The following is a 16501-nucleotide window of genomic DNA, read 5'->3' on the forward strand; positions in this document are numbered from 1 at the left end:
AATTGGTTTTAGATGGTAAATGACAGTATCATCTGTAAAAAATTTGAGAGGACTGCTTAGAGTGTCTCCTAAATAATCAAAAAATTGTGTTCGTTGTGTAAAGGGCATGAAATAAGAGGAGGGGAGGATGGGAGGGTGTAATGTGTCCATGCCTGTCTTTATTCGATGTACATTAACCTGCAACAAAATGCAACAACTATGTCAGGTAAATAAAATGTTGAAAATTCCACATATGAGGACAGATTACATTTTTACTTGCTTTACATTGAACAGAAGTAAAACATACAAACAAACAAAGTAAGTAAGCAAAGAAAAGGGCACTGTGCCATGCCCACCTGTATGCACATGTCGAGCAGCAGGCCGGTGTTGCCGCCGAGCGAGGCCTCGTGCCGGCGGAGGTAGTTGAGCAGCGAGCCGTGACGCATGTACTCCGTCACAATATAGATTGGCCGGTGCTTGCTGCACACACCGTACAGCTGGACCAGGTTGAGGTGCTGCAGCCGTGTCATGACCTTAGCCTCCTCAATGAAGTCATCTTCTGACATAGTCCCCTGCTTCATCATCTTTACGGCGACATCTATAGATCCACGCCATTTGCCACGGCGAACGACGCCAAACTGCCCGGAGCCGAGTTCTTCCAACAACATCAGTTCTTGTGGGTCAATCTCCCACTTATCTGTCAAGGAGAGAGGCAGGATAGCTAAATAGTAACTTAGTGCAGCATCAATGTGTGATTGCAGCACAATTACAATACTGCCATTACCAGAAAGTAAAGATATGAGAAGAGAATAAGTTAGCAGCAGATCAGAATGTAGAATTAGTTGTTTTTTTTTATAGACAATTCAAGCATTATTAAGAAGCCAAGTGAAAAAGTGTCAACTGGGAAAATAGATACCCATGTTTTTGTTAATGTTATTAACTGGCTTTCCACAAGCAGTACTGCTTTAAACATTCAAAAAACACCCCTCAGCCAGTTTCGTGCTTTTAAAAATTCTCGACCACTTCTTAATATGGCATACAAATATTGTTACTTAGATTCACAACTCCTTTTGTCATAAGAATAATTGCCAAGCATAACAACAATGGAAATTCCTGGAAGAAATAATATGTAAAATAAGGGAAAGGCAACCACTCACCTATAGTGGACTGATGTGTGGCACATAGAAACACGCAACAGAAAACAGTATTGAGTATTGATAACTCTACACTCACCTGACCAGAAGTACTGTTCTTCCCGCCACTGCATTTCACCAATTCCCTTTTATCAGACTTCAACCTATCTATTTCCCTTTTTAAATTATCTAACATACCTACTGAATGAAGGGATCCAATACCACACACTTTGATCCACAGAAGACCAGTTTTGTTTTCATGATGATAATATCCTCCTGAGGAGTCCTCAACTGGAGATCAGAACAGGGGACTGTCTTATATTGACCAATACATTATAGCTGTATTCTCCATAGAGAAAACTAACAGCTGTAGTTTTCCTTTGTTTTCAGCCACTCAAAGGGAAGCACAGGAAGGCCATACTGGCTGATGTTACAAGGCCAGGTCAGTAGGTGCCCCTGCAACTGGCGAAAAGGCTACTGTCTCTCTTCAGGAACCATGGATTAGTCTAGTATCTTCATAGATGCCCCTCTGTTATGGTTGCACCTGTGGTATCACTATGCACATCACCGAAGCATTTAAGCCACCCCATCTTGGGAAAGTCCATGGTTACGTACCCTGATGTAATGATAAACACTCCTTCTACTTGGCTAAGTCCACAGTAAATCCAGTTTTCTGTGTGACGACATGAGTGATGGCAGGTACGTACCATGGCTGAGGCCAGCGGTGGCAGGAACAGGGCGGTCACAGGGGCTAGCCTTGAGCCGTGACGCAAGGCCACCACTGTTGTGGCGGTGGTAGTTGACCAGGTCCGGTATGGAGCTGCAGCAGTGCTTCTCGGACAGGAAGAATTCTCCCCGAGAGTTCTGTTTGATGTGATAATGTTTCACGTGGGGATGAGGACTGTAAAGAAATAGTACCTGTAAGTAGTGTCTGCATCACACACACACACACACACACACACACAAACAAACAAACAAACAAACAAACAAACAAAAACTACATGTACATTCTGGAAATTTGTAAGTGTGAGTATGTCATGTCGGATACAGAGTAAGTGAATATATAAAACACAAACAGTAATAACTACAACAAGCACACAATGTTAATAACAACCATGCTACAAAAACATACATTATCAGACATTTCTTCCTTTAATTAAAGCCAATGCTTGGTACTAGTAGACTTCTTTTGACTCGACATGATATCTTTCTCTGGGATAATCTACATTTTAGATCATCATTGCTTCACCTGTCATGTTATTTTGCTTGCAGGGCAGTAGAACTCCTTAACTTTGTCACCAATTTTGATGTTAAGTTTCTCAGTAATCTCATTTCGCTACCCTTAATTACTGTCACCTTTCTTTGATTTACTCTCGGAATACATTCTGTAATCATTAGATGTTTATTTCATTCAACAGGACCTGGAATTCCCCCTTACTTTCACTGAGGATATCGATATTATCAGCAAATTTTATTACTGATGTCCTTTCATCGTGAATTTCTATCTCCCTCGTGAACCTTTCTTTTATTTCTATCACAGCTTCTTCAGTATATACATTCAACATGAGGGGCAAAAACTGCACCCTGTCTCAAATCCTTTCCAAGCCATGCATTTTGTTCTTGGTTTCCCATTCTCATTGTTCCTTCTTGGTTCTTATACATCTATACTACTATTTAAAGACAAGGCATTTTTAACATTGTTATCAAAAATCTCAAAAAGTTCTTGACCAATTTACTTCATATTTGCACATGATGTTCTAATAAACATAATGATGGATATTGACTGTATGGTATACAAACATGCAGTGCTTTGAAAATGTGCAGTTTTCTTCCTTGGAGTCAATTTTAAATAAAACATTAGTTTTATTTATGGCTTATAGAGGCTGATATCTGCATGCAGTCTGGAGCATTTCATTCACAGACATTTTGAGGCTGGATGAGATGTGGGTTAATGTGTGTCACACACTGACAAAGGGATGGACAGATCACATAGCACGATGAATGATGAAAGCACTAATAGGCAAAGGTGGCAAGATAATCATCCTCCATGTTGCCTCTGCTAGCAGTTTCATTGGAAACTATTTATTGCTGTTCCATTCCAGGAAGCAAGATGACTGTCATGAGAAAACGAACACCAAAGTTTTAACGGAGTGGTTTCCTGCAAAATATTCCTCCAAATTTGACAATAGTAATGGACAACACATCATACCACCCTGTTGTGATGGATAAAGTTCCAACAATGAACTGGAGGAAAGAGGATACTTTGCTCCAAGTGCAAAGATATGTTCCATCAGATAAAATTGAACCTGGCATGAATAAGGCAGAGTTAATGGAACTTGTCATGCTTTACAATGCAGTAACTCCACACAATAAGGATGACTAGCGGCTAATGATAAAGGCTTCCTCCATATCATATGTGTAAAAACAACACTGAGTATATATGGGCCCATGTGAATGGGGGGTGGGTGAGGAGGGGGCAGGGGGGGGGGGGACACAAACAAACAAGAATTTTACACTCAATGAGGTTGAAATGCTGCTGAAAGAAGTCACTGCAAATGTTACCCCACAGAACTGGTCTCGAGTTATCAACAACACCAAGAAGTATCAACAATGTAGGAGAGGCAGAATGCTACTTACCGTAAAGAAGACATGTTAAGTTGCAGACAGCCACAATTAAAAGACACTCACACAAAGCTTTCGGCCACAGCCTACATCATCAAAAGAGAAACACATCATTCATGCACGCACACAAGCGCTAGAATGCCATAGTTGATATGGATTCTTGGAGGACTGCTAGAGGAACAGATTGAAGAGATGGTAATTTCAGTCTGCTCCTGTAGCAGTTCTGGGTCCAAGGAAGAGGACACTGATGGTTCTTCCCTTGCAGTCACACCAGTTACACAATAACGGTGAGTATGTGTGAAAGATCCATTGCTATAATCGTTCTGTTCAGTATTATTGTTTCTTTAACATTAAAGAATATTTGCCTGGCAGCCAGCTGATGGTTGTGACCTAAGGTAAGCGTGGTGATATTGCCACCTGCTGACTCACTCAGCACATTCTGGCAACTATGTTTCCCTCCACTCACTCCATTCTGAACTGTCAAAAGTCACAATTTATTTCAAACACACAAAGTCACAGTTTATTTTACACACGATGAGTATAGTGTCACCAATGTTAGTTTTCATACTTTTCTGAGTTGTATCCCATGTATCTGTTAATTAAGTCATTAGTTACATGCATCTCAACTGCTTCTTTAATGACGACATCCAGTAGGTGGAGGCAGATGAGAGGACCTCGGTCTCTCTCTCTACCACATCAAGACATTGTTTGGCAACAACAGATTTTTCTCGTTACCTCAGTCTGGAGTTATGTATGTGCATTGTATCTGTCTTAACTTTGCAATACAGCTGACGAATGCAAAATTTCCCACACTCGCATGGAATTTTATACATCCAGGGTCTCCATAGTCCTGTTTCATCTTTAATGAAACCCAGAATCATTTGCACTCATGCAGAAAGGCGAAAGGCACACTTCATTCAATGTTTCTTGAATAACCCGTTGATCTATAATTCTCCACTTCCATGGTGAAGCAGATGCTTTGATAGAGGGTGTTAAAATTTCTCAAAAATTCTGTTCCATGTGGCCATAATGCAAATGTATCTTCAAAAACATTTAGGTTTCAAAACTGCAACTTGAGTGCTTTGTCCTCCAAGAGTTATATAAAATGTTTTGCTGCAATGGGAGACAGCAACACTTTCAGTTGCTCAAAATATTAGTCACTTAATAAAAAGTAATGTGATGTAAGCACATGTTTGAAAAGAAGTAAGACATCCTCTTCCACCTTAGCTCTTATTAGTTGCAGTGAATCCATCAGAGGCACTCGTGAAAACAGAGAGACACATTGCAATTCACTCATACACTGGCTGGTTTGAGATACAGGTTTTTCAGTTGCTGTATAAAATCTATCAAGTCTCAAATATGGTGTGCACATTTCCCTAATAAAGGACTTATACTTTTCAAGCCCTTTTTCAGTTGGTCAAGAAACTGCCTGGATGGGTGGAGTGTGGACGTCTTCCATTGAACTGAACCTGTTGGATCCTTCTGGAAATGATCTTACAATAAATCCTGCAGCATCATCTTGCCAAAATAAAATGTTGTAGAAGAATGGGAGTGTTTCCCTTGTTAGCAAATGAAATTACTATTTCTGTGTCTTCTCTTGAAGAAAGGAGTGCTTTTCTTTCCTCAGTGGTGACTTCCAGCTTGGATGAAGGTGATCTAGTTGTGGCTCTACTGGTCTCTCTGTCTTTCTTCAGCAGTCTCACAGGATGTTTCAAGAAACCCTGCTCGAAGGCATTCATAAAATCTTTGATGGGCAAGGTCTTTGGGCTGGGAATAAAATACAGTCTCTTCTTAAACATAAATATCACAGTGGGTTAACTCTGGAATCAAACACAGTGCATCTGTATAGTTCATCTTGTTGCAATGATTAGTGTTTAAGGGGATGGAGGGGATGGAAGTTAGAAGTTTGATGTGCCATTACTTGCTGCGGCACCCAGTCCACAAGCAACCATGTAGCACTGGCCACCCACTCTCAGGAATTCACTGACAGACATGACAAGATATTAAAATGAAGTGAAAGCAAACGTCTGGAGACTATGTAGTCATTTTCGCACTCAATGGAACAGCACGTCATGGCATGTCAATCTTTCAAGTTCCTTACATCCTACATGTCGATCATCATAAGAAGATAAACTATGCAGACACATTGTGTTTAATTTTACAGATAAGCCACTGAATGATGCTGTGATATCAGTGCTGGAGGGACAAAAATTTTGTGCCCACTCTAAAGACATTGCCCATCAAAGATTTAGTGCTCTTGAGCAGTGTGTTGAAACTTCCCTGTGAGACTGCAGAAGAAATAAGGCAGAAGACTTGCAGGTCCATAACTAGGATGCCTGCTCCCAAGCAGAATATCACCACTGAGGAGAGAAAACTGCTCCGTTACATTAAGAGAAGACACAGAAATAGTAATCTCACTTGTTGACAGGGGAAATGCACAACATCTTACAGTGTGTTTCAAAAAGGACTTTACAACTTCAAAAATTCATATAAATTAATTCATAGTACCTACAGAGATGACTGAAGTGTAGGGAAATATATCAAGTTTTGTCTCAAGTATTTTGCTAGTGCCAAATTGCACCTCAAGGAGCACTAGTGGCAGTTGCATTAAAGATGACTGCCTTCACTGGACCCAAGCACGCTAGCTGTGTGTTTTGGTTCAAATAATCGAAGTCGGCGACAACAGTTCAGCATAATTTCTGTACTGAGTACGCTAAAGATCTTTCTAGTAGGCCTACAATTTATTAGTGGCACAAATGTCTTGTAGAAACAGGGTGCTCGGTAAGACACGAGAAATCATCAGGTCGTCCAAGCGCACCTAATGATGTTGTCGAGCGAGAGAGACAACGTTTTGTCAACAGCGCTACGAAATTGACCCGGGACGCATCTCGTGAATTTCAAATCCCACATACAACTGTTTGGCATTTGTTGGGAAACCATTTGCATTTGAAACCGTACAGTTTGAGTAAGTTACACCTGCAATGCTACAGCGAGTTTGGGAAGAAATTGACTTCCAATGGGATGTGTGCAGGATAACCAATGGGAGCCACACACAACATCTTTACTTTAACGAAAACAAATTGATGTGTTTCCCTACAAAATAACACTAAACCCAGCTCTATATCTTCTTTCAATAAATTTATATGAATTTTTAAAGATGTAAAGTCCTGTTTGAAACACCCTGTACTTTGGCAAGATGATGAATATAATGCAAGATTCATAGTTGCCTCCAGAAGGATCCAGCAGATGCAATACAACAGAAGACACCCACACTCTTCTGAAAATGAGTTTAAGGGTACAAGTGCCAGCTCTACATTGACTTTACAAGCCTGCCAAAGATGCAAAAAGAAAATCAGCTTCACCCCATACTGAGAAATAGAGGAGCCCCAATGAAAACATCTAGCTTCTCTTTTGAGCCATTTAGTAGGGAAATATGAACGCCATATTCGAAATTCAGCAAATTTTATATGGCAACTGAAGAAGTGGTGTGCCTCAAACCAACAGTGCATTTCAATGCAGACTCTTTCTTCACATGAATGCCTCTGATGGATTAACTATAAGGGACTATCCTGGAACCCAGTATCAGTTGCAGGTTGCCTGTCTAACAGCATCCAAAGGAAGCAAATTTGATTTTCAATATTTTGTGCAATTACTGACTGAAGTTCAAAATTTATATTATTGTCATAATCTACTCACTAAGGGTAAAATCTTAAGTCAGAAACTGTGTGCATCCTGAGGCAGCGTAGTTGACGGCGTGCAAATACCAGGACTCGAATATCCAATATTTGAGAATGAGAAAATTTCTTCTTCTAACAAATCTTATGCATAATTTGAAAAGTATTCAAAACTACTAGTATTTGACATGGGAACATTTATAGATTTCTACATTTTCACTGTTCAAACAGTAAAACTTTAGCATTGGACACTGTGTTTTAATTTATTACTTCCTTACTACTGACTACTCACAACACAGTTTACAGACATTATCCACATACACCACCAAATGTAGCTGCACAATTATATCATTGTACAACACACAGTTCAGGAGATATCATGTCATATACATTGAGAGGCACAAAAAACCAGTTTTGCTTAAAACAGAGCACAAATTATATTCATGCAGTGTTTCTCATTATGAGAGAACTTAATGTCTTCTGACAAACTTGAAGCTTAGTAACTCATTTGCAAAAGAATTAGACATTTGAAGCTGTTTTATACATAAGAAGAGCTAAGCTGGAACAGCTTTGGTGTGACGGTACATGTGTTGGACTGCTGTTGGAATTGCTCGTCAATATTTTATAAAGTTTTAGCCTTCAGTTACCTATTTCAAAGTTTATTTGTGTTAATATTTGCTTTAATGTAACTTATTAGTGGATTTTCATTAATCTCAGTCTTTCTTCCTGTGTTATTGACTCAAGTGTCTGTTATTTGTGAGTGTGCTTACGTCATTCATCCAAGCCTCACGCTTCAGTAGTGTGTTTACATTTTGCGGCATGCAGTTGTAGCTGTAGCAATTATAAAGCTAAATACTGACACTGTTATTTGTGCACTGTTATGCAGTTATTAAATTTAATTGTTTTCAGTGGTGTTTCGTGCTGTTTGTGGCGAAAAAACAATTTAATAAACTTTTGGAAACATTTGCTCGCTGTGTGTTTTTACACTTTTCTGTGTGTTGAAGTCGTTTAGTAAATTTCGTGCTTTAGTTTTCAGCTGGCGTTTCTTATTGTTCCTAGTAGAAATATTTCAGTAAAATTTTCATTTAGTGTTTTAACTTCGTTGAGTGCTTCAGTGGCCGCTTTAATTTTTGGTTTTAGCTAATAATTTTGTGAAGTTTTGTTGGTACTGGTATTAGCTGTGGTGTAGTAGTATTTATACAAGGAGTTGCTTTCTTAGTAGACAGAGAATTTTGAGACTGCTACTGTTAGTTCTATAAATAGTTCTACTGGTGAAACTGAACTTAGGTAACACAGACTTATAGTTTTTTCCAGAAACTGTAAAATTTTACCACAAGTGAGAAGTGTGGGCTGTATCATAGGTTGGTGAGTAGTGGGTTATGGGTGGGATTTGTTCAAAGTATTTTCATTGGGGGAATGCAGTGGGGAAGCCAGTGGGCATTCTAGCAAGATCCTCTCCTGGGATGCATAGTGTGTAGTAGAAATAAGTTGATAGAGGAGCAGGAGCATAAGATCTGTGCCCTTCAGGTGCAATTACAATGCACAAAGGAGGAACTAGATACGTTGAGGAGGGTGAAAGGTGGTGGAGAATGGGAACTGGCAATTGGCAAGAAGGCAGCTAGGGGGAGGAGGTGGTATTCAGGCAGTTTTACTTTGCGTATATGCAATAGATTTGACCAGCTGTCAGAGTTGAGTGGAGAGGAGCCTCTCGTAGCTGTAGATGTAGGGAACATGCAGCAGTCCTCAGCAGTTAGGAGGCCTAGGTCAGTTGTAAAGTCCAACAGAAAGAAGAAGGTTCTGCTGCTAGGTAGTTCACATGGTAGAGGTGTGGGCCAGCAGTTCCAGAAAGTGTTGGGGAGCGAGTACCAGATCACCACCATTGTGAAACCTAGTGCAGGGTTGGCTCAGTTGACTGACAGCATAGGGGAGTTAGGAGGAATTTTACAGAGGAGGATTAGGTAGTGATAGTGAATGGAGCAGTAAATAGTCTTGATAGGGATGGGGAATATGATGTAGATGGTGACCTGGCAAAGGTAGCTAATCATACTGGTGGCACTAATGTGCATTTTGTGAAACTGTTTCAGCGTCATGATCGGCCTCATCTTGATGCGGCTATTAGGCGCGTTAACATGGTGCTGGAGAGGATGCTGATGGCAGAGGAGGAGGAGGAGGAGGAGGAGGATATTGGTGTTTAATGTCCCGTCGACAACGAGGTCATTAGAGATGGAGCACAAGCTCAGATTAGGGAAGGATGGGGAAGGAACTCGGCCGTGCCCTTTCAAAGGAACCATCCTGGCATTTGCCTGGAGTGATCTAGGAAAATCACGGAACACCTAAATCAGGATGGCCGGACGCAGGATTGAACTGACGTCCTCCCGAATACAAGTCCAGTGTGCTAACCACTGTGCCACCTCGTTCAGTGATGGAAGAGGGCATAGCTCGCATTTCAGTGGTGCCAGTTGGGTCTATCAGTAGAACGGGTTTCACTAGGCATGGCCTGCACCTCAATAGGTATGAGAAGAGGAGGCTGACAAAGCTTATAGGTGACAGTGTAGTGGGTGGTGGTGGGATCACTCATGGAAAAATTCCTGCAGTAGTTGGTGTTAGAGCTGCACCTTTTTTTAGATTGAAGTCAGCTGACAGTTAGAGGGACTTCCTTTAAGCAGGTATACCTAAGGGCTCACCTTCAGAAGACGTCATGTTTCCAAGTAGACAAGGAATTAGCATATTTCATCAAAATATAAGAGGTCTTAGAGATAAAGTTAGTGAACTGCTTATAGATGTCGACTCTGAAATTAATGGTATATTGGAGCACCACTTAAATAACTTGACAATTCAGAGGCTTCCTGTACCAGGATACAGATTATCTGGCTGTTTTCAAGAAGTTCCTTGCGGGGTGGGGGAGTGGCTATGTACGTAAAAAACAGTATTCCATTTGAGTCCATAGACGTATCATGGCCCTGCACTGAACAGATACTTGAATGTTGTGCCAGGGCAGTTGAATATAGTGAAAGTAAACTTCTAATTGTTGTTGTTTATAGGTCCCCTAGCTCTGACTTCAGAGCATTTCTGCTCAAGCTAGAGAGGGTTCTTGATTCACTTTGAAGGAAGTACCAGAAATTAGTTATATGTGGAGACTTCAATATAAATTTTGTATATGATGGTGCAAGAAAAAGAATGCTGATAGATCTCGTAAATTCATATGCTCTGGTGCAGACTGTGATTTTTCTGAGTAGGGTGCAGGGGAACAGTAGCACAGCCATAGACAATATTTTTATTCATTCTTCATTACTAGATGGTCATCCTGTTAGTAAAAGGTTGAATGGCCTTTCAGACCATGATGCACAAATTTTAACACTAAAAGGCTTTTGTACTTAAACAAATGTCACATATAATTACAAACTATGTAAGAAAGTGAATCCAACAGCACTGGAGAGTTTTTTAAACCTTGTCAAGGAACAAGAGTGGTAGGATGTTTATAGTGCCGATAACACAGATGATAAATATAATGCTTTCCTTAACACATTTCTCATGCTGTTTTAGTGTTTCTTTCCACTGGAATGTTCTAAACGGGGTACTACCAGTAATAGGCAGCCTGGGTGGCTGACTAGTGGGAGAAGTATATCATGTAGAATAAAGCAGGAATTATATCAAAATATTAGAAGTAGTCACAATCAAGCTACAGTAGCCTATTATAAACAGTATTGTAAGGTGCTTAAAATGTGGTATGCAAATAGAATAGCAAATTCGCAGGAAAAAATTAAAACCATATGGTCAGTTGTGAAGGAAGTGCCTGGTCAGCAGCACAATGTTGACGATATAAAGTCAGTTTGCAGCAAAAATATTTCTGTTACTGATAAATCAGATATATGTACAGTTTTAGCAATCATTTTCTGAGCATTGCTTGTGAATTAAATAAAAATTTATAGTTTCTACAGGGAATCATATAACTTTCTTGGCAAATGCCTTTCCGAGATTGATGTCTGAAATACTACTCTGTGATACAGACAAGAGGGAGATTGAGTCAATACTTAAATCACTGAATACTAAGGACTCTCATGGATATGACGGAGCACCTAGCAGAATATTAAAGTACCGTGCTGGGCATATTAGCCCTGTATTTAGCCATATTTATAATTTTTCCTTTAGGAATGGTCAGTTTCCTGAATGATTAAAGTACTCAGTAGGAAAGTTGTTTTATAAAAAGGGAGAAAGGGATAATTCAGAAAATTTAGACATCTTTCTACACCATCAATGCTTGCTAAAGGTATTGAAAAGGCTGTGTAGGTAAGGATAATCGATCATTTTATATCACACGATTTGCTATCAAAGGTACATTGGTGAATAACTGAAAATGCTATATTCTCTTTTCTTTGTGGGGTACTGGATGGGTTAAACAAAAAGTTTTGAATGGTAGGCATATTTTTTTAAATTTAACTATGGCGTTTGATTGTGTTGATCACAAAATATTGCTTCAGAAGTTGAACTATTACGGAATACGGGGAGTATCTCACAATTGGTTCACCTCTTACTTTAGCAACAGACAGCAAAGGGGTCAGTATTCACAATGTTGAGAATGGCTGTGATGTGGGTTTGAGTGGGGTATGGGCAAGTGGAGGGGGTGGGAGTGGGGGGTGGGGGGGAGTGCCCCAGGGATCAGTGTTGGGGTCACTCCTATTACTTATTTATATAAATGATATATGCCCTCTAGTATTACGGGTAACTCTAAAACATTTCTGTTTGCTGACAACACTAACTTGATAGTACAGGATGTTGTGTGCAACATTGGCCCAGTTTCAAATAGTGCAACTCATAACCTAAGATTAATTAAAGACAAATTTGTTTACCAAATCGACAAAAATAACTTCATGTTCTGCAAGGCAATCAATACCTGACTCCCAAAAACCCGAAAATAAAATAAAATCAGAAAACTGAGACTAATAACGTATTTTAACCTTCCATAATTATGTTAATATTTTAATTCCCTTTATAGCTCCTGGCTACAGAAATCTGTTTTGTTTTTGAGAGCTGTAAACCAAGAGGAAACAGCAAACTAAACGTAAACACGGTTCACGTGGAGACTAGCCCTCATACTCTACAACTCAAGCTGCTCTGCGCATGCACGAATCTGGAGCTCGGATGTGTCCGAAAAATGTTTGCGGGTAGCACCTGGCTACTTGTTTCTACTGCTGATACAGCCCATGTCTAGTTACCTTGGATACAGCTAACAGCCACACTTCAAGTAGCTAGAAGCGTGAGAAGGTACTGCTCATACGCGACTCAACTGCGCATGTGCGTAAGCCCATAGGCAACTTCTCAAACGAACCTAATGTTAACCATTGTGATTTCACGCCCACTGGAAGCAGTTTGTTGTTATAAATTATTGCAGTCTTCGTCCTAAAGCCTTCAACACATTTTGCTGTTGGCAGGCCTTTGTGTGTGTACTGTGTTTTGTTGCTGTAAATAGCGCATTTCCATTGCAACATCAGGTTTTTTTTTTTATATTTTATTGCTGCAGTATTATATTGCAGTAATGGCCTAAAGTAAAATTCTTTGTGAGAGTATCAGTCCTTAACAGTCAAAACTACAAAAATTTAACTGAAAACTAAAACAACAAAACATTCCCAGAATTCTTAAAAATTCTCGGGTTTTTCCCAGTTTTCTCCCGGATGAAAAAATTCCTGGGTTTTCCCAAGATTTCCCAGAATGTACACACCCTGTTTTAAAACATGTGCTTATGTCAAGTTACTTTTTTAATCACCAATATTTTGAGCAAACTTAACAGTGTTGCTTTGGATAGCAATTAAGCCAGTAATGTAAGACTTCAAGGACAAAGCACTCCAGCCAGCAGTTTTGAAACCAAAATGTTTTTGGAACTATGTAGACATTATCTCTCTGTTATGGCCACATGGAACAGCAATGCTTCTTCCATGTTTGGAACATCTTGACTCTCTCCAAGCACCTGCTTCACCATGCAAATGGGGACCTCCCATTTCTGGATATCATGGTTCACAGAAAGAAGATGACTCCTAGTGTCACTGTGTGTTTCATGATACTACACACAATGACCCGTATCTATGAGCTATGAGCTGTGTATTACAGACAACAGCTATCTCAGATACAGAGAGCTTATCAGCTGAGCTTAGCCACCTCTGTGTTTGATCAAAGCAGCATATGTCTCTGGCTTCTAATGTGGCAAAATGTAAGTTAATGCAGTGGAGTAGGAAGAACAAATCCTTAATGTTCAGATATAATATTACTAGCATCCTGTTTGACACAATCAAGTCATTTAAATGTCTAGGCATAACATTGTGAAACAATATAAAATGGAATGAGCATGTGAGGATTGTGGTAGGCAAGCAAATGGTTGACTCTGGTTTACTGGTAGAATTTTAGGAAAGTGTCGTTCATCTGTAAAGGAAACTGCATATAGGATGCCAGTGAGGCCTATTCTTGAGTAATGCTTGAGTGTTTGGGATCCGTACCAGGTCAGATTGAAATATGGCATCGAAGCAATTCAGAAGTGAGCTGCTACATTTGTTATTAGTAGGTTCAATCAGCATGAAAGTGTTACGGATACACTTTGGGAGCTCAGGTAGGAATCCTTGGAAGAGAAAACACACTCATTTTGAAAAATGCTACTGAGAAACTTTAGAGAATGGGCATTTGAAGCTGACTGCAGAACGATCCGACTGCTGCTAACATACATTTTGCATAGGGACCACAAAGATAAGATACAAGAAATTAGGGCTCATATGGAGCCATATAAACAGTTATTTTTCCCTCGCTGTATCTGCGAGTGGAACAGGAAATGACTAGTTGTGGTACAAGGTACCCTCTGCCACATATTGTATGGTTCTTTGCAGAGTCTGTGTGTAGATATGCAGATGTAGATGTCTCTAGAAACATTATGTAGGCTTGACTAAAGGCATGAAATACATTCAAACAGTGAAATAGTAAACTAGAACTGATTGCATTAATATCCTGTAAGCTATGTCCTTTACAGATACATTGCTCTTTCCCAGACCCATTTCAACAAATCTGTGTTGGCCTTTCATCACGTCTATGTTCACCCCATTTTATACCATTTCTTAAAATAATGCCTAAATATATAAATAATGTAGTTTGCTTCGTATCTCCACAACAGATCTTGTAACCTGATAGTACATCATTCTCTCTCTTTGTTCTGGGTGTTATCTTATGCTTATGCATATTTAAAGAGAGCTGCCATTTGTTACACCAAGTGGAAATTTTGTCCCAGCTTTTCTACAGTTCATTATGACTATCCAACAAAATTTCTCTGTATATACTGTCACAATCCATATATAAATGAACTGCCATGACACTCAAAGAAAATGCATTAGAACATGAAGCAGAGACTGCTACAATGTTTGGTAAGTGTGTCAAACAAAAAAATAGTGATAAAGAACTTGATATCCACTTACAGTTGGATACAATTACTGATCATAGCAAGGATAGTACTGAAAAAATGAAGTGCCTAAATGTCATATGCTCCTGTGGCAGCCATCAAAACAAACATTCCAAACTGCATTCACACTGAAGAATGCACCGTATTCACAAAAGAACCCACAGAAATGTCCGAGACACAGAAGAAAAGAATTCTTGTGCTAATGGATGGTCATAGAAGGTATTCACATAATTTGATTAGCTCTGAATCAGATGATACACATGCAGAGTGAAGTATCATAAAGGCAGGTGCGCCATTATATGAGGTGACAAAAAACGTAATAAAACTGACTGAAGATTTCAGTCAAAAGGATACAGTAATAGTTCTAGTGGGAACAAATGACATTGACAACACTTTTAACTGCAGCAGTATTACAAACATTGCAGTCACAGTACTTCCTCCATTAGTCATAAGATCAATATAATTTTCAGTACAGTACCGGACAGACATGACACACCAGAACTAAATAAATAAGAGTATTAAATTATTTAATAGAATGCTTGTCTCCTATGTAGGTAACTCCACTTTCAACAAATGCAGGGCAGCTTTTAATTTTGAAACTGAGAGACTAATGAGATTCTATTTTAATATTCATGGGCTGCGTATCAATGGGCTAGGCAAAGAAAAGATTTCCTCCAGGTATCCATAAATAATAAAAAACACGACAAAGTTCACTCAACACAGAAAAATCAAAACATTCTGTCTTCATGAAAATAATCAAAACTCTACACATAAGAAATCTGAACAATACACTCTGCATGAACACAGTGCAGAAATAAAGAAATAAAACAAATATATCTTGATAGGTGGCTTATGAGAAGCCATGACATACCTTCTTATGGGAAACCCAAAGGAAAATACCAATGTGAAAACTAATAAAACAATCTATCAAGCATGCACCAAAATATTCAGCCCTTAAGAAGTAAACTTGTAAGTGCAGAAGCACTATTGAGTGATGATGATACACACATAGTGGTGCGTTTCACTGAACACTGGTTACATTAGCAGGAAATACCTCTGTGCAATCCACAGAACTATTCAGTAGCATCACACTTTTGCAGGTCACATAACAGAAATGGGGGCAGCTGCATATATGTTTAAAAAATGGCTTGCAAACAAGACCAGAGTCAATCTAGTGAAATACAGTGCTGAAAATGTTTTTGAGTGTTCAGCAACTGAAATTGTAGTTCAAAATACAACATATATCATCATCAATGTCTATGATTCACCTGACAGTAGTCCCAAGTCATTTTTAACTAAATTAGGTAGTTTGTTAAATAAGGCTAGCAGTTGTAAAGGAAATAAGAAAATTGTCCTGTGTGGTGACTTCAACACTATAGTAAGGTATTGAAACTGAAAGAGGATCTTTGTTCACTTCTGATCTCATACAATTTGCATAACACAGTCAATGATTATGCTAGAATTACTACAAACAGTGCTTCTACTATGGATTATATGGTCACCAATATACAGGCATAAAACTATAAATTAATAGTAAAACTGTGAACTACCTGTCTGATCATAATGGACAAATAATCTCAGTAGCACAAAGTTTGAACCCCCGGTAGGTCTATATTAAATATCAATAAATGCATGACAAAAATTTAAATACCTTCAGTCACAAT

At 39.2% G+C, this 16501-nt stretch overlaps 1 protein-coding gene across 2 annotated transcripts in view; it reads right to left on the minus strand.

Moving 5' to 3' along the window:
- Positions 1–16501, minus strand: part of LOC126412609 (tyrosine-protein kinase Btk29A) — a 376741-nt gene that overhangs the window by 17935 nt on the left and 342305 nt on the right. For both annotated transcript variants that reach the window (XM_050082278.1, XM_050082277.1), the window contains exons 7-8: positions 1820–2013; positions 336–676 (exon numbers count right to left, since the gene is read on the minus strand). In XM_050082278.1, coding sequence (XP_049938235.1) covers positions 336–676; positions 1820–2013 — 535 coding nt within the window. The remainder of the gene's footprint in view (positions 1–335; positions 677–1819; positions 2014–16501) is intronic.

This window comes from Schistocerca serialis, chromosome 7 (assembly GCF_023864345.2).
Source record: "Schistocerca serialis cubense isolate TAMUIC-IGC-003099 chromosome 7, iqSchSeri2.2, whole genome shotgun sequence".
In the NCBI taxonomy this organism is placed as follows: Eukaryota; Metazoa; Arthropoda; class Insecta; order Orthoptera; family Acrididae; genus Schistocerca; species Schistocerca serialis.